At 42.0% G+C, this 18,711-nt stretch overlaps 1 protein-coding gene across 7 annotated transcripts in view; it reads right to left on the bottom strand.

Moving 5' to 3' along the window:
* The window catches only part of LOC311360396 (CMP-N-acetylneuraminate-beta-1,4-galactoside alpha-2,3-sialyltransferase-like), a 43,415-nt gene extending 30,890 nt beyond the window's left edge, over positions 1 to 12,525 (bottom strand). For 2 of the 7 annotated variants that reach the window (XM_084480464.1, XM_084480465.1), the window contains exons 1-3: positions 12,353 to 12,525; positions 11,673 to 11,771; positions 6,671 to 6,821 (exon numbers count right to left, since the gene is read on the bottom strand). In XM_084480464.1, coding sequence (XP_084336590.1) covers positions 6,671 to 6,779 — 109 coding nt within the window. In that variant the 5' untranslated portion in view covers positions 6,780 to 6,821; positions 11,673 to 11,771; positions 12,353 to 12,525. Of the gene's footprint in view, positions 1 to 1,628; positions 1,707 to 6,670; positions 6,822 to 8,974; positions 10,309 to 11,672; positions 11,813 to 12,352 lie in introns of those variants that run through there. The other 5 variants (XM_084480460.1, XM_084480462.1, XM_084480459.1 and 2 more) reach the window with 5 other exon arrangements.
* Positions 12,526 to 18,711: the final 6,186 nt, after the last annotated feature.

Raw genomic sequence — 18,711 nt, 5'->3', positions numbered from 1 at the left:
GGTTATACCGTGTACACTTTAAAGCAGGGGTCGACCGATTATAAGCCTGGCCATTTATCGAATCAGATATTCAGCATTATTGAGATCATCAGTGTCATTATATTTTTGTAACCTGATTGCCGATAAAATGTTTTTATTTGAAAACACTCTACTATGATGCAGTCATGCATCATAGCCAGTGTCTGTAGTCATCACTCAGTGGTCTCATGCAATGTCTTGCCAACAGCACTATCTCATTGGTTACCCGTCACAGTAATAGCCTATCCTATTCTTCTGTGTGCCAAAGACAGGCACACACAGGGGAACGCAGGTGAGAGCGCAGATATGGAAGCAAATCCATGGCATAATGTTTTGAATTGTAAAATCCATAGATTTTTTATATGGATTTTTGCCAGATAATCCTGTGGTTTGAGGTATGTCAAGAATGTTTTTAAAGGATTGGTGCCCCTCCGATTAAAATATTAACATGTTCAATATTTCCGATCAGATATGCTATAGTATAGGGGGAACCCCGACAACGGTCGAGGACGCAGGCAACCGATTGTCACAAGGGAGCGACGATAGCCAATTGGGAGCCATGCTGACTAAACCTAATACCACCAATATCATAACATAAGCCATGGTCGATCGTGAGATTGGCCAGATTGACGGTTACGAAAACCTGGAATGGGTTGTTGTGGAATGGAATCCGTTAGTGTGTGGTGTGCTGGGCTGGCAAAACTGTTTCCTATCACACACATTAAAGGACCAACACAGTTAAATGTATCTTAATCCATCGTTATGGTGGCCTCAAGCTTTCTAAATTCAATAAATCGTCCTGTGTGTACCCAGTTTAAAGACGCAGATATTGTATAAGTTGTTGTCTAATCCCCCTGAAGACAAGCATAACCAGTTTTCCCAGTTACACTGAAACTGCCCGCAAAATTCTCTTTCTTGCAGTGATATATAGTTAACAAAGTGGTTGTTTTATGTAGCGATAGCCTTTATGTAGCGATCTTTCGAGTAACGTTGGTTCCAGTGCAACTTATTTTACCTGCTGTATTGCGAACGTAACATTACACAGTAGTTTCCCTATATGGTTCAATCACAACGAACGCTAGGCATGCACACTTTAGTGAGGCTAGTGTGACACACACACACACACACACACACACACACACACACACACACACACACACACACACACACACACACACACACACACACACACACACACACACACACACACACACACACACACACACTTTCAATGACAGGTTCTCTGCTATCACTTGTTGATAATATATATAATTGACAATTTGGGGCCATTTTGTTTATAAATATATAAAATGTTCCGTTTATTTTATAATAAATGCTGCTGGAAGATCCCTGAAATTTGTTTTAGGATAATATTATCTTAAGTACTCTTTTAATTAAGCATAGGCTTAAAGGCATCTTAACAAAGTTTTGCGTTGGAGTTTGTCATATTCAAAATTTTGACACAACACAAATGTATATCGGTTGCAAATATCAACAGTCCCCTTGATTACTAACAATCAGTATAGCCCCTGAAATAAACAAATCGGTTGACCCCTACTGTAAAGACGAACACTTCCTCCATGAGCCCAGCGAGCAGGTGGCTCCTCTACCTGTGACATGACTATCTGTCGCCAGTTTCACTTTAGGCCCTTTAGTTGAGGCCCTGAGTGTAGGCTCTTCAGTACTCTCTGAAAACACAAAGGGGTGATTGAGACAATCAGCCATTGCAGACCCCCCAATTTATTGCACATCAGTGGAGACAGTCATATATCAAACATTGATGAGGGAACACAAAAGGATTACAGCAATGAAAGCCAAGAGAGTTCCTTGGAAATATGATTCGATTTAAAACTGGATATCTATAGATGCGTATGAAAGAAGGGTTAAAAATGTCCATGTCTAGAGAATGCAATGATAGCTGCAGCATTTGCAGTCAAACAGGGTTAGATTGGATTTACCAACTGTTAATAATTCAACGCCTCTGGCAAATGTTTCTGAGCTACTGAGAGATGCCGCTACACCCAATAAAACCTTCGTTAAGGTCATAGAATCTGGCTTGCACAACCCAAGGTGATATTTCTTATGCTCATAGCCGCAGAGTACGAGATCTTAGGTGTCTGCTTGCTCACAGCCATTTGGACTCCTGCTGGAATGGCTATTTAAGAACCGGCAAGACCATAATACCATTTTACAATAGCACATGTGTTAATGCTGGAAGGCCCAGTCACTGGTGCGACTATGTCATCCAAGAAAGCGTGATCCATACAGCATCAACAATTATCCCAGCCAAAGACCCTGCCTGAAACATCCCTTTCCACAGTGCTCGAGTTATGCTACAACCAGGGGAATATCCATACTGTTGGAAAGCACTAACTGGCCATATGGTACCCAGCCAACCACAGCTTCAAATAGTTATTAATAAAAACAGTAACTGAGAGATCATTTATAATCTTAATGATGCACACGGCCGCTGTCCAAGTGGAAACCATTTGGCCCTGGAGTGGCGGGAGGCTCACCCAGTACAATCATTTCAAGAGTGAGGAAGGAGATTATGCAGATATGATCCTCTCACTCAAATAGAATGGCTTAGTTTGTCACAGTTCAGTGAAGGGAGGAGGCAGTGTGAAAAAGCTTTTCTCTCCCTTATCCACCATCAGTCCTTTAAACACATCTGGCACCACCCACCCACCCACACACACACTTAGCAAGTGAACATTACAGGGTTAAACATTAAAACATGACTTAGCTATCGGCTAAGTAATGTTTTAGATCTTTCCACTCTTCCAAGTATAAAGACAACAACAAGATATATAGTGGATAGAACATTATTATTTACACTGTAACTCACAGTCAAAGCTTTTCTTGGTCTAAGACTGGACTGTTAACTACACAAAAATATTAAAGAGACAAAAGATGATTCACTCAACCACCTCAGTACTCAGTGCTGAGGTCAGTACTCAGTACTGAGGTCAGTACTGAGTACTGAGGTCAGTACTCAGTGCTGACCTCAGTACTCAGTACTGACCTCAGTACTCAGTACTAGCGATTAGATTTGCCGGATGTGAATTGCATCACTGCAGGCAACAAGGTTTCTCCAATTTTCAAGAAGAGAGTGTGCCATAAAACAAGTCACAGTTTAAATTAACATACAAATTATTTGCTGGTATTTTTAATGCCCGTCATTAAAATTGCCACACATTTAAACTAGTCAAATCTTAGCAATAGATATAGATCCGGGTGGTTCCTCCCCGTTAGAGGGCGGCGGAAACAGTTTGGGTCATCAATGCTGTTCTATAGGCTTAGATATCAGCACACTGGCCGGTGAGGTTCAGGAATCTACCTCTAAAAACACAGAAGAAGTCCCACTTTCAGCCACTAGTTTGTCAATAAAGTCTCCATTTATAAATAAATGAGGTCCAAGGCCTCTGAGGCTCACACATCTCTCGTCAGTGCCCATCAACTTTCCCAAACCACGTTTCTGGAAAAACGGACAGGGGAATTGGGATGATGGATAGCCACTGGATGAAAACTCTCTCTCTTTTGTATTACCAGCCAATAGAGCGCAACAGTGTGGTTCCGGAAGTAGAAATCCCATTCATTTTCATCAGATTTTGATTAAATGCCTTAATGTCGTAACCATCCAGATTATACGTACCACTCGCCGTTATATTGTGAATGGATGGTATTTGCTCCTGTAGAAGCAACAAGTAAAACGGGGCAACAGCTCGTTTTTTTAGAAAAACACCTTTTATTCGCAATGTCACTGAAACCACTACACTACCCATAAATCCTTAAGCGTGACACAACGTCTTTGATTGGTGGAGCTCACTGTAATCAGGAAACGTTTACTGCACCTCCGAAAGTGAATGACTGCTACTGAACTCGATCGCTTACCACAGCGAACATGATTTAGATTAATGGAAAGTTAGTTAGTTAGAGTTGTGGTTAGAGCTGTCCAGGAAATCAGCTGTACATGTTGAAAAATATGTTGATATAGAATATATGATCAAAATAAAAGTACAAATATATGATATAGCACTAGCAATGCTTTTCAGTAATTTTGGTAGTATAAAAGCAAAGGAATACATAATGTTGATGAATATATAACTGGAATACAAGACTGAATTTACATGTATTAAAACTCACACTCGCAACCACACTCTTTGGGAATAGTAGAACCGGTATTAATGGATGACAGGTGACTGCAGTCAGAAACGTACTATGTCGATGACAATGATATACATTATATGAAACACCACACACACACACACACACACACACACACACACACACACACACACACACACACACACACACACACACACACACACACACACACACACACACACACACACACACACACACACACACACACACACACACACACACACACACACACACACTGCAAGAAACGTGCTAAACTATTGGGTTGTATCCATTGCGAAAAGGTTCGCAATGGTTTATGGGCTGAGTACTGGTAGTTCCTTCACAAAAATAATGTCTTGTACCGTCGCCTTTTCTTCCGTTTTCCAAATTCTTTTTGGCCCCGAATCAAACGTTTTATGGTCACTGGACTACCTTGACGAACGATTGGCTTGGTTCCAGGCTTAAAACTATTTATGTAACGATATTACAAAAAGTCTACAGTGAAAATGAAGGGAAATTTACTTCCAGAACCAGACCTGTTCAAAAAGGGGGCGGTCATGGTTACGCTCTATATGTTTTATATGGTGTCCAAGTGAAATCTTGGAGCCCCCTCTGCTGGCTTCATTTAGAGGTGTAAGGGGCAGCTTGAGTTTGATCCAGTTAGATAGAACCAGTGGGGTATACTACGAGCCTTGTTGAACATACCCAGGCTTTCTTGGGAAAACCTGGATTGACAGAGACGCAACTCGCAATCAGAGTTAAATGGTACTACGACGCTCACTTAGGATTTGATTAGTCGAGCCAGGTTTTCTGCTTTAGGTTCAACGCGCTTTCATGTGAAAGGGGCGTTTATCGCGTCATTTTACTCACCTTTACAAAATGGATAGAGCAAGAGCAGTCTATTTCACTCAAGAGGAACAGATAGTCATTAACTCCTATGAGGAGTTCAAAAATCAGATAAAGCTAGGGGCAACACAATTGCACATACTGGCTAGGGAGGCGTGCAAAAAATAGCAGAACGTGTAAATTTGTATAAGTGAAGGATTCTGCATATAGTATAAAATAACTATGCCAAATGATGAATTGTTTGCCATTAATCCCAATAGAGTGATGATGATTTCAAAATGCATGAGCATCGTCCAACCTGCCTTGTTCTATAATTTAGGGAATTCACTTTAAATACACCCTATATAAGAAATGTATTGCATATGTTTTCAACCGCTGTGAGGTAGTGGCGGTGGCGTAGTGGATTATTATAAGACCTGAACGCCAGCAACCGGGGTTGTGCCAGCACGGCCTTGAGAACATGGGTTCAAGTTCAAAATAAGCACAAAAATATAATTCCATAACCTTTAGTGAATAAGTATTCCATATGACATATGATTTGGGACTTTTAAAGCTTCACACAAATGTGCATCACTTGGGAGATGAACCTTGCATGCAGAAATTCAAGACTGACGCGCTACCCCCACTCTACCACTCTCTCACAGAGACACACTGCGCAACAGTAAGCACTGTCTACATAAGGTCCAACGAGGACGATCAAATAGCGAATAACCTCTGATGAGAACCTGTATCTCTCAAAGAATAATTCTCAGGCAATGCCAAGGGATCGTATCTGTCCCGAAAGACCCTCTGTCTCCGGAGAGACCCCTGTACGATGTGGGCACCGAGGTCCACGGGAAAACCCACAAATGGTGACGACATTGTAAAAAGAGGAGCTAAGAAGCTGCGCACACCGATCTAACCCGATAGACTAAGCAACAACAACATGGAACATGGAATCCCAACTCTTTATTTGGTCTACCGTCATAAAACAGAGCAATCTTATCACCATGTTGATAGTCAAGAGATAAGGCTGTAGACTGAATGTCAATAAATACCTATCTCGCAGTAGACCCAGTAGCCATGAATGGAACTATAGAGGGGCCGGGAAAATAGAAGAAATCTTCTCACCCAAAAACATTAATCCCTACAAAACAACTAATAATGGTCCTTTGAAGAAAAGGGTTTTTACCACAGAAATGAAATAGAAACACACGGAGGAACTGGGAGAAATTGGCAGAAACACAACACAACACATAAGATAGACATCAAACAGAACAGAGGTGAATCAAGAGCAGACACACCTCATCTCCATTTTCACAAGAGGCCACATAGGGTGGGTGCTAGGCTAGCACACCGCTGACAACAGCACAAAGACATAAAAACACAACTCTAACAGGTTTTTTGTTTTGTACTTGTTGACCAGTGTGTGTTGGATATAACATTGTCAGATGAATATTAGTCCTCAACCTAACAATAAGAAAGTCTCAATTTCTGAAAGAAAGGCTTGATTATGTATCCCAATTATTAATAAACTGTTTGATAAATAGTGAAACGGTAAGATTTAAAAAAATTTGGAAGAAAAAGGCTATTCTAAAAGGTTGCAGCACCCACCCTTCAACGCCAGTAAACGATGCACAAAACAAAACAGTAGCAGCTGTGGCAGTGCAGGGCAACTTACGTGGCTTTTGGCCCCAAACATGCAGGTGTAGCTTCCCAGAGGAGTAGTAGATGAAGCCAAGGACCAGCATGGGGCACAGAACGAACAGTAGCTTGTGTGATGGCTTCATGGTGTTTTCAGTTATTCACATGGCACCAGCCGGACCCGTCACCTGTAATGACATAACAGGGAGATGATGATGATGATGATGATGATGATGATGATGATGATGATTTTGAATCTTGGCATCTTTGGAAAAGGTAGATCACTGCAAGTCAATTTGGACTAGATGCAAAATGATCTGAACCTAGTACTACACATCCCCGTTGAGGCACCTCAACTGAACGATGGACTAATGAATGGCTAGCCAATGGTGCACTTAGGAAGTCGACCATTACTGCTGGACATTGAACTCTAACACCATCATAGGCCTGGGCAAGAATTCAATAAATTATTGTGATAGACTTTTGATCCACATCAATATAAAACATGTTCAATATATACCGATAAGAGACTGGACCAACGAATCTAGCAGCTGGGTTTGTTACACAAACACGGTTCCACACTTATTTAGAATATTTGAGTGTTTTTCATTGTTGTATCGACATTGGAGTATTTATCAATGAAGAACAGTGGAAGGTCATATTAAGTGTTGAACAGAAGTGTTTAAATCCAGCATGGTAATTCCTAGTCTTTTTAGGTCATTAAAATGATCAATAGTTATCGATCAATATGATCAAGTTATATTGTGATGTCTTTCAGCCATCATCATCACTCTGAAGTTCTGTGTTTAATTCAAGTCATAAGAAAGCACAGACTAAACGAGTTAACACTGAAATGGGTGGACAGTGTTCCATAGCTGTAGTGTACTTCAATTCCTTGGTCTGAACTGTAAATTTGTCAAATCTACATAAGAATATGTGAATATAGAGATAGGAAACAAACTTATTTACTAACTTATGAATTATGACACACCAAATAGAAAATATATGGGACCTAGACGGTCTAATTAAAGCATATTATCATATATTAAAACAGGCTAAGATTTCTGCTAACGCTGCCACCATTTCACAGCATCTTTGTAACCACACTGACCCACAGGAAACCCCCAAAAGGTACAAAATGCCAAGTAGGGCTTGTTGAAACAGAGCATGTCATAAAGAATGTGTGCGGTTGTATATGTAAAACGGATTCTGAGAACAGCTCGGAGCAAGAGCAAATTAGGGTCTATAAAAAAAAAATAATGGATGGATTGGGATCACTATTCATCCAGGTGTAACGTTTGGAATTAAATACATACATTTCAAAAGATGTAGTCTTCATAGCCCCTGCAAAACTAACCCTAACCCTAACCACAATAATACCTGGAACTTTATTAATATTATTGATAACTGCTCAACCCAATAAGAAAATATAGCCTCTGTGTGTGTATACAAGTATATGCTGCTTTCTTAGGGGTGTATATTGAAGGGGTCAGAGATGAGGTAGGACAGAAGTGTAGCCGAATCATGACGTCAACATAAGGACTTTAGCATCTCATTATATGTCACCAGGAGAAAGGTAGCATACCGCTAATAATGATGAACAGCAGACTGAGGCTGGAAGAGGACCACACTAAACAATGTGTCCACCACCGGTATATGCCCATTGGAACCAGAGGATTGCCAAAAACACAGGACCAACATCTCATTAACCTGGGAAAATACTTAATTTGACATGAGTTTGACTCGTTTTTCGTTTGTCCAGTTTCACAACGGACCAAAGATGAAGGGCTAATTTAGCAGCTAACAGAAGAGGAAATAACGGAACCCGGCTGTCCCATAATTCAATGCTAGACTCGAGTACGACTGCTACACAGTCGTACCTGGTAGTTTAGTGGTTTATCCGCGCTGTGATACAGTCTAAGTTAAGTGGAAAACAAATGTGTGTAGGAAACAGACAAGCAGAGCATCTTATAACAGCACTAGTGTATAAAAAAACCCTATGGCGACTTCCACCGAGCTAGCGGTAGCGGGTTAGTAGGCCAGGTCCGGGTCTCCTCGGCAGGCCTGCGTCGAGCTACAGTCAGTGGAAATGTGGCCAGAGGTGGAGGTCCAGTAGCGTTATATGATTGACCAAACGTTTCACACGCAGATATAACCATACATTACATTGCACAGAAAAAAAACCCGCATAATCTTTTCGGTCGTCGTTCAAAGCGCTGGGCTGCGTTCCCGTTCACATGAAAAACCAGACAGTTGGTTTTCCATCGTTGTCGACTGCAAAAAAAAAACAATGTCGCAATAATTTGCCATATAATTCACATAGGTTGGATGGTGACGTTACCTTTTCCCGTTCCGTTTCTCAAATCCGTTGGGGAGGAAAACAAGCAGACTTAACGTGAATAACAGGAGGGTCGACCGTACGACCGTGTCTTCCCTCCCTTCCCCACCACCATCATGTGGAGATCCACGACAGAGCTCCGGCGGTGTGTTCGCTCAAGACGTCCAGCCACCGTGGCCGCCCGTCTCCCACTCCACCCTCAGCCGCGTTTACCAAACCGATTCCCCCCTCCACATCACCATCCAAAAAGATATAGGCCTACTGCGCTTATGTTATGCACCAGGTTCCTTCAGTTTCAGTAACAGTTTGCTTCCTCGGCGTCACATGGTCACTGCTGTTCATTTAAGATGCAGGTCCGTTTATATGCACTGGAATGAATGTACTTTTACATTTTGTGCTCTTGTGGTGGTTCGCTCACCTCGTCACCGGTGACATTGTAGCCTCTCTCACTGGAATCTCCCCCAATTGTTTCTTATTGGCAGAGAATGTCGCTTTTTGGGGTACTTTTTGAGATGGGCAAAAATAATTGGCAGCTCTAGAAGACAGCTCAAAGACTGGAAGTGTAACTTGGCTTCAAAGGACAAAATTACTTTCAAAGCCTGATTTAGTTTGAAATACCAAAAATGTAAAACATTTAAGATAGTGGTCCGTTGTTAGGGTTAGACTCATATATTGACTCATAATGAAATGTTATATATAGCCTATTGTACAAAAAAGAAGACATCAGAGAAATTATACATTTATATTATATATTTAGCATATTATGTGTATAGTTATATTATATAGCTCTCATGTAATCAATTTACCCATCCATTTCCAAACAGTGTCCGAGTTCTAACAGCAGTCAAGAAGACGTAACCGTGCTAACAGTATCTCGACGACACTCCCTGTGTTCTGACCCCATGCTCTGTGCCAGGTTTTTGTGTGTATTTCTGACTGATGACACCATATTATGTTACAACAGCAGCAATGCCACCTGTACTTCTCACATGCTCAGATTGCCTGCATAATTCGATTTCCTAGCCTGAATCATATCCTGTGCATTCTCACCACGTTAATGTTATACATAAGCAGTGTGGCCGAGAGCCAAAGCTGGAGAGCATTAGGGTGCGTGGGTAAGGCAGGGGAAGGGAAGGGGGACGAGTATGTTCCATTTGACACTGTGGCGACTCTGGTAACATAGCATACAGATCCATCAATATTGAATCAGGCCGGGAATATAATAGGCTCTTCCGCTGTTGTCCACTGTGTGAGAATTAAGAAGATAAATGCACATTACACACGCACGCGCACGCGCACGCACGCACACGCACACGCACACACACACACACACACACACACACACACACACACCTAGTTCACCTTGAAGTATTTATTGAGTCAGACAACGGAACAATAGCCTACATAGTTTAGAAATGTTTTTAAATTATTTTGGTCTCTCACATGGGTCTAGTTCCCAACACTATTTCCTTTGTTATGGTCAAGGGCTTCCCTCTGAGGGAAGAGCTGACCCACATGTGGCCAAGACTCACATTATGGCAAATTACATACACTCTACATCCCAATATAAATGTAATGCAAAGCGATGCCACAACTGACTTATTGTAGTGGAAAGGTACGATGGCGTTTTAGGGCCACTGTTAACACTTAACCTCCAAGTCCCAACTTCGGCCACTGCCAAACTACCAGCCGCTTCTAGCTGAAAGGGTACGTGTCATATTTATGAGGTAATTTATGGATTTTATCAGTGGTCGTTTTCTCTTCAAATATTCTTGACTTGATTCTCAGAATTATACCAAATTTCCTTTATATATTATGACATGTCTCGTAATAGTATGACTTTATTCTCAAAATTATGATTTTGTTTTTATGTGTATGTTATTATGTTATTCTCAAAATCGTCTTTTCATTGTAATGGCACTAAAACGCACCAGTTAAAAGGTTAGCAGTGATGAAGTTTGTTTTTTGGGGATTACTTCTGCTTGACATTCTCAATTCCAGTCTGAAGATAATAACAGCGGATTAACTTGAATAAACCTATTGCTGATCCACTATTTTGGCACCATCAGGTCACTTTCAAAGGCTGAAACTTTATTTCATGGAAGTTAGGAACTTTTTTAAATCCATATGGGATGTATTTGATTGACGCACACACAGTGGTCACAGTTTGACGTGCACTGTGTCAGGAGGACTCTTGGGATACATGTTCGCTCAGGTGTTACCTATGGCTATAAATCTCCCTTCTCAACTGCTGTGTGGCTGCGTTGTGTGTGTCTGTGTGTGTTTATTAATATCCGGTCCCTACCGCAAGTTTGAGCAGATATTCCACAAGGATACAGTGAGAACTTGCGTGACAAAAGTGAACATGAGTAGGCTATGGCAAGAAACCAAAGGGGCAGGGGAAGGTCATTGGATCGCTGCGCCTGAGTTGGTAAAAGGTATCGTTTTTGATTGTCACTTTTTACTTTGTCTGCCTTGCACTTGAAGTTGAGGAAGTAGTAAGTAAATTGTAAGTACATTTAATTTCTAAAGCACATTTACACACAGCATAACGGACCAAGATGCTGTACAGTGGATAAATAAAAAGGCAAATAATATAAAAACACGTTGGACCAATAGTCGTAATTAAATAAAACATAAATAAAAGGAAACCTTCAGTATCAGGGCACAATATTAAAATAACAAAACAACCCAATCCTACCTGATGGACAAACCTGGTAGGAAGGAGGATCAGCAGAGGTGAAACGGAATGGCTTCAGTCTTACAGTTCTTCAAGTTGTATGTGGTATTCTGTGTGTGACTTAACAGACATATTGACATGATCATCTTTGAGATTATGGTCTGGAACGAGAAGGTGACAATATTTTTACTGCAGCAAACCTTATGCAGCAAGCCTCATTATGTCAATGACCATATCACATCAGTCATATATATCTGGCTTGCTACATAAAATAGTAGCAAAAGGGGATGAATACATCAAGGAATTCAGGAAGTTTCCTGAACTCCCCCCTCAAGGATCAATAAAATATAATCGACTCGTTTGGTATCTTTATAAAATAAAGTGCACTATGTCTATCTGTATGCTACACCAACAGATGCACGTGGAACATTAAGTAACATATCACTGAACCCTGAGTTTACATCTGAGAATAAATAGAATACAATCTTTTTTGAGAGCATATTAATATTAATCCCACCGAGGAAAGCCAATATATGCACATGGAGATTATTATTATTTTTTCACATAAATTTAAACCAAATGTCGCTAGCGAACAGCAAACAATGAAATAGAAATGAACAAAACATATTTTTTACACCAATTTCATCATATGTTAGCCTGTGTATCTAACATCCATCCATCATATTTAGAACAAATATTACCTTGTGAAGTGGTTGGAGTCACTTCCCTTTCTCAGTCTTTTAAAAAATGTTCAGGAATCTCATCCAACAAGTGAAAATTCTAATTATAAAAGAACTGAAGGTTATAAAGTCAAATAAATGAAGCCTGGACCACGAAGAGAAGCAGGGGACCGTGTGTAAGGCAAGGGTCAGTGGTCCTGAGGGCTTTTAGATGTGGCCAACTCATTGGTTAATAAATAACAGGAAGCCATGCAAAAATCATGTTCCCTCTTATCTTTCTGTGGTTAAATAAACAACCATGTAATCTTATATTAAAAAAATAAATGATTTGGATGACAGAAAAGAAGGAGAGGCATGGGAAACAAAATGGTTAAGCTGAATAATACACAAATATTCAGTTAATAATTGAAACATCTCTCAGTGTTTTGTATATTTCAGTTCCAGTACATGCTCTACTTAAGGTTAATCTTCTGTAAACTGCAGAACCATTAGTTTTTGATGAGCATTGCGTGATAATGTTTCACTCGGATCAAATAATTGCATTCATGTTCAGCACTTAAAGCTAGGGTACAATTTGGACAAACCAGCCAGCGTTGTTTGTATTTTGAAAGTTTCCAACCAAAAACACCCCTTCCCTCCCTTCAGGCCCCCTTTCCTAAAGCTACTCCCCAAAAACACATGGCTAGCTTGCTAGCTTTAGCAATAGGATTGCCTAGCCTTGTGGAAGACCCCGATCATGCACCATGAGTGGACGGGCAGAGTGTGCACAGCCAATCATTTAATTCGGGCCAAATTAAATGAAAGGACGGGTTTGTTACAGGCCTGCGGCTGCCACCGGTAATGAAATTTATATATTTTTTGTCCAAATTTTTGATTTATTGATTGAAGTCATGATGTTGTGAACTTCAACAAATAAGATAAAAATGCTTCTTAATAAATTGCCTACCCTGGCTTTAATTATTCCATTGAACAAAAAGATTGTGGCATTGAAAAAGATCCCAGTGAGAGAGAGGGATGAGGAAAGATTGCATGCTGGCGGACCCAGATTTCTCAGACGATTATGAGCTTGATTCATCATGTGACCAGGGCCTTAGGGGAACCCATAGGCTTAGGGTGACCCTCTGTAGTGTGCTGCCGTCTCATGAGCTGCTAACAGCCGCAGAGAACAATGAAAGATAGAAGAAGATACAAAATACCACCAATAGCAGGCATTATGCACAAGAGAAGAACAGTCAAAGGCTGTTTGCTGAATGCTCTACAAGAGATGTGAAACTATCATACAACCGTGTGACCAATGGAATGCCAAAGAGAGGCCTGTGCGAGAGCGCAGGCTTAATATGGTGTGGTGTGCTAAGCTAGTGTGTGGTGTATGAAAGGATAGTATGGTGAGTTAAGGTATGATGTGGTGCGGGAATAAATTATGTGGTGCAGGAACCACAGCAACAAACCATATGCTCAATTCATCCCTTCTGATCCTTATTTATCGCAGACCGGTAATCTACTAATGGAACACAACGACAAAAGTGCTCCGCACCTCACACGCGCACACACACACACACACAGGGGCGCTTGTACAGTCACTCACAAACACACACACACACACACACACACACACACACACACACACACACACACACACACACACACACAGGGGCGCTTGTACAGTCACAAACACACAAACACGGTGCAGCTCATTTAGTAGGGGCCTTTTCGTGACAGGGTTGGAGCGTAGCAGCAGCTGCGAGAAGACTGCTCAGCCTTCATTGGCACAGGCTTGAGTTAGGGAGAGAACCAGCGGCAAGATATGTAGCAGCATGCAGCTCAGGAACAGCAACACCTCGGGGTGTTGGTGTGTGGAGATTTAGCCTAATGTGAGGTTAATGTCCCTGACTATGGGGCTTGCAAAGCCACACAGCTCACAACTCAGCGCATCTATTTGGATAAGGTTTGCATTTTTGGGGTTTACCTGAAGGGGCACTGTGAAATCTTTTTGTAAACAGTTAAATAGTCTGAAGCCTTATCAATAGCTCATTTAATTGACTGCAAAAAACATATCAAGGAGTCCTTTTCTACTTGTCCGCTCTCGGGTCGTGCATAATTCAGTGGAAACGTTACCTCCAGTCCAGGGATCTTGTTGTAGTTCAATCAAGTTAAGGACTTGATTGAATAACAACCAGGCTGTCTCTGGCCAAAGTCAGCCCACAGAGGGAGAGGGGAATCCAGCCGTACCGGTAGCCCTGCACATGTTGGCTGGCCCGCAAGGATCTCTGGTGATCTGGGGGTCTGGGAGCGGGCTGGTGGGGGGTACATAGGGAACACCCAGGTACAGCATGGATGCATTAACTGGGTCCATCCCTGGACACATTTTTTACGTTTTCGTTCACCCTTTTTTCTGACATTTTCCATCCAAGCCCTTATTTTTTCATGTATTACTGCTCACTGCTATTTCATTTCATGTCAAGCTTCCTGTTTTCAGATGTAGCTTTTCCTTCTAGCAGCATGACAGCCACAAACACTCAAGATCTGCTAATGTGGCAATTGCACAATGTAACTCACTTAGTCAGTAGTAGTAGTAGTAGTAGTAAGTTAGTAGTTTCGGGCTCATTTGTATATTTTCTCACTCGACAGCACACACAAACACAAATGTAATACTGCCTTGTGTGCGGACGATAATCAACGGTGTTCTCACTGAGCATTTCATGTGACATTGTGTTTGACCTGAGCAACTGTCAAACAATAGCATATCATCCATGCAAGACTTGAGTGGCAGCTAGAAAGGTGAAAGAGAAGCAGAAATAGAGACCAATAGTCCAGCAATTAAAATTCTACTTGAGTTGAGTCATAGGTCCAACTCTGCATAACTTGTGGAGGTTAATCCCATGAACGTGCTGAAGAGATCGGTGTTTTCCATCACTGTAACTCGACCCCTGTAGCAAAGACATCTGTAAATGCATTGGTTCCATTGAAATCCCTTTGAAAATTGAAAAAAGTGTTAAATGTAAAATGACCTTCACCTGACTAGTCACTGAATGGCTATCACATGACACAGAAGAGCAAGAGTCTAGAGGGAAACGTCTTTCTTTACTTTTGAATTAGAGATCCATGAAGAGATCCACCAGAGTATTCTATTGTGTTCCCTTGGATGTTGCTTTTTGTTGTGGGGAAAATATTTCCTTAAACTGCATGCAAAATCAAAAACAAACGTGCACGTGTGTGTGTGTGTGTGTCACATAAAACAGCGCCCAAACACAATATAAACAGAGGGAACTTTAGGGAGGCACAGCTGCTGCACCACAGATAGGAGTGAACAACACCAGGTTATGAGAAGATGAGATGGTGTTGGAGGGGAGGGTCTCCTGTTGAGAGAGAGATAGAGAGAGAGAGAGAGAGAGAGCGAGTGAGAGCGAGAGAGCGAGTGAGAGCGAGAGAGCGAGTGAGAGCGAGATGGAGATAAAGAAGAACTGAGCCACATTAACCATTTCCTCTTCTGTGTTTGTATAGATGGCTGAACATTTTCCTACACACACACACACGCACGCACGCACGCACACACACACTCAGTCACAAACAAAACAGTCAAGAGAGCATTGCAACAGCATTTCTACATACAGAACGTTTTTCTCTTTAAGTGGCCGTTATACACAAATATATTGAACAAAATGTGCTTCCCCATTTTGTTGTTGAACTAGACTCCTGATTCCCAGCCCCTCCTCCCTCCCCAGGTGACAGCAGTAAAACAGTACAAAGGCAAACAGGGTTGGATGGTCCAAGGCCAGTCTGTCAACAGATGTTGAAATGATCCACGGTGGACAGGGAAGATTACTGGATATTTACATGGGAGATATAGGCCATTAGGGCTCCCTGGACCTAACCCTAACCGAGTAGTTGTGTTGCCTAAACCCAACCGGGTAGTTGAGCCGACTTACCAAGTCGTTTTCTGGCCCACCACCCTTTGAAAATAATAAGTCCACTAAGTCTGAAATCCAATACGGGTCATGAACCCTGGTCTCCTGAATGTCCCGTGTTTGACCCGTTCATCCACCACCAACCACTCCTGACATGTACTTTGTGGCACTTTATACCTCGTCACCTGACTTGAGTCGGATTTCTGGCAGAAAGGGCTTTCAGGCAGAGTGCTGCGTGGCGAAACTGGAAGAGAGCCATGTATCTGCCAGCTGTGTTATGTGTGAGACAGGTTGCTCCATGTTCACTCCCTTCTATAAAACACAGAGAGAGAGAGAGAGAGAGAGAGAGAGAGAGAGAGAGAGAGAGAGAGAGAGAGATTGAGCTCCACCACCACTCCTACAGTATGCAGCTTTGTTCACATCTGTTGGGTCCTGCCCCAAATGCTGTCAGGCTAACAAGCAGGTTGTTGCCCTCTCCAGCGTTCTCACTCTTTGTAGCTTATCATTTTCCAGGCGCTCATATTTCGCGGTATGAACCGTCAGTAGCAGCCACCCTGATCTCTATTAAATGAGGAGCACAAATAGACCATAACTTTTTTTTTATCACTGACAAGTTCTGAAACCACTTCAGTGAGGTTCATTATAACCCTTGACGTTACAAGCAGTAACTTTACAAGACTATCCCAGAATGCAAATCCCTGCTTGCAAAAAATGTGCTCTGGCCTTAGAGGATTTCACATCCAGCCAGAACTGCAGCGCCGGGACCTGCCCCCCCCCCCCCCCACACACACACACACACACACACACACACACACACACACACACACACACACACACACACACACACACACACACACACACACACACACACACACACACACACACACACCCCAAAGAAGACGCACACAAAAACACATGCGTGCACCAGTGATGAATTATTTGGAAGCATCAACAACATGGAGGATGTTGAACTAGAAACTGCATTTCCTGCAGAAAATGGAGACTGGATTTTAGGGGCCGATGCCGATACCTATAGAGTACCTATAGAGTACCTAGGGAGTATATCCGATAGTTATAAGGGCTGTTATTCAATAGATCTATTTTGGTATCTTGGCAGCTCCTTTGGATAGGACCAATGAACTGTATGTGGAGGAGCTAGCTCAGGAGCTACTAAGGAGCTAGATCAGGAGCTACTAAGGAGATCAAGAGCTACTAAGGAGCTAGATCAGGAGCTACTAAGGAGCTACTAAGGAGCTAGATCAGGAGCTACTAAGGAGCTACTAAGGAGCTAGATCAGGAGCTACTAAGGAGCTACTAAGGAGCTAGATCAGGAGCTACTAAGGAGATCAAGAGCTACTAAGGAGCTAGATCAGGAGCTACTAAGGAGCTAGATCAGGAGCTAGCTCAGGAGCTACTAAGGAGCTAGATCAGGAGCTACTAAGGAGATCAAGAGCTACTAAGGAGCTAGATCAGGAGCTACTAAGGAGCTACTAAGGAGCTAGATCAGGAGCTACTAAGGAGCTACTAAGGAGCTAGATCAGGAGCTACTAAGGAGCTACTAAGGAGCTAGGTCAGGAGCTACTAAGGAGATCAAGAGCTACTAAGGAGCTAGATCAGGAGCTACTAAGGAGCTAGATCAGGAGCTAGCTCAGGAGCTACTAAGGAGCTAGATCAGGAGCTACTAAGGAGCTAGCTCAGGAGCTACTAAGGAGCTATCTAGATTGATATCAATCTCAACAGCCACAGGAGGACTTGGTGCTATTCACATACCTTTCATATAGTTTGTATTGTATGCAAACACTCTCATGCAACGTCACTGTGCACCAAACCCTCATCGCCCATCTAAGTGATGCTTCCTCCTTTTGTTTTGGGGGACAAGTATTGGGCCGGATGTCGTAATTTCTCAAAATAAATCTTCTGAAAAAGTACACTTCTAATAGCCTGTAAGTAACACTACTTTTCAAAGTGAGGAAAATGGAATTGCTGATAAAAAATAAAACAAAAATAAACCCTGATGTGCTATTAGCGTTGCTACATTACCCAACAGATCAATACCACAAATTAATAACACACTATGCCCACAAATATTGAAGCGTACAACAAAAACTGACCAAGCATTTTTCCCCAGCTGACAACCTCACCTATCACCTCACCTATCAACCTCACCTATCTCCGAGACGAGACGTTGGTGCTCTGCCGAGGGGCCAGGAGTCACGTTTGTATTCAATTCTCAATAGCACCCTGCATGGATTCATCGTGCAGGTGTTATGTAAGGCCTAAAGCCACGAAGAGCAGAGAGGAATTTAAGTTAGCAGATCAGCAGAAAGATACAACAGACGGCAACGTGAGGACAGAACTTGAACGCTGGAAGCACTTCACTCCTACCATTAGTATTAAGTTCTTATGTTGGCAGATGCATCTTAAATCGATTTACTTTCAGACACACAGACTCATCTGTTTTTGTCCAAACTTTAC

This window comes from Micromesistius poutassou (genome assembly GCF_964030765.1).
Source record: "Micromesistius poutassou genome assembly, chromosome: 16".
NCBI lineage: Eukaryota > Metazoa > Chordata > Actinopteri > Gadiformes > Gadidae > Micromesistius > Micromesistius poutassou.
Note: the sequence above shows the minus strand (reverse complement) of the source record. Positions and strands in the feature narration are given on the sequence as shown.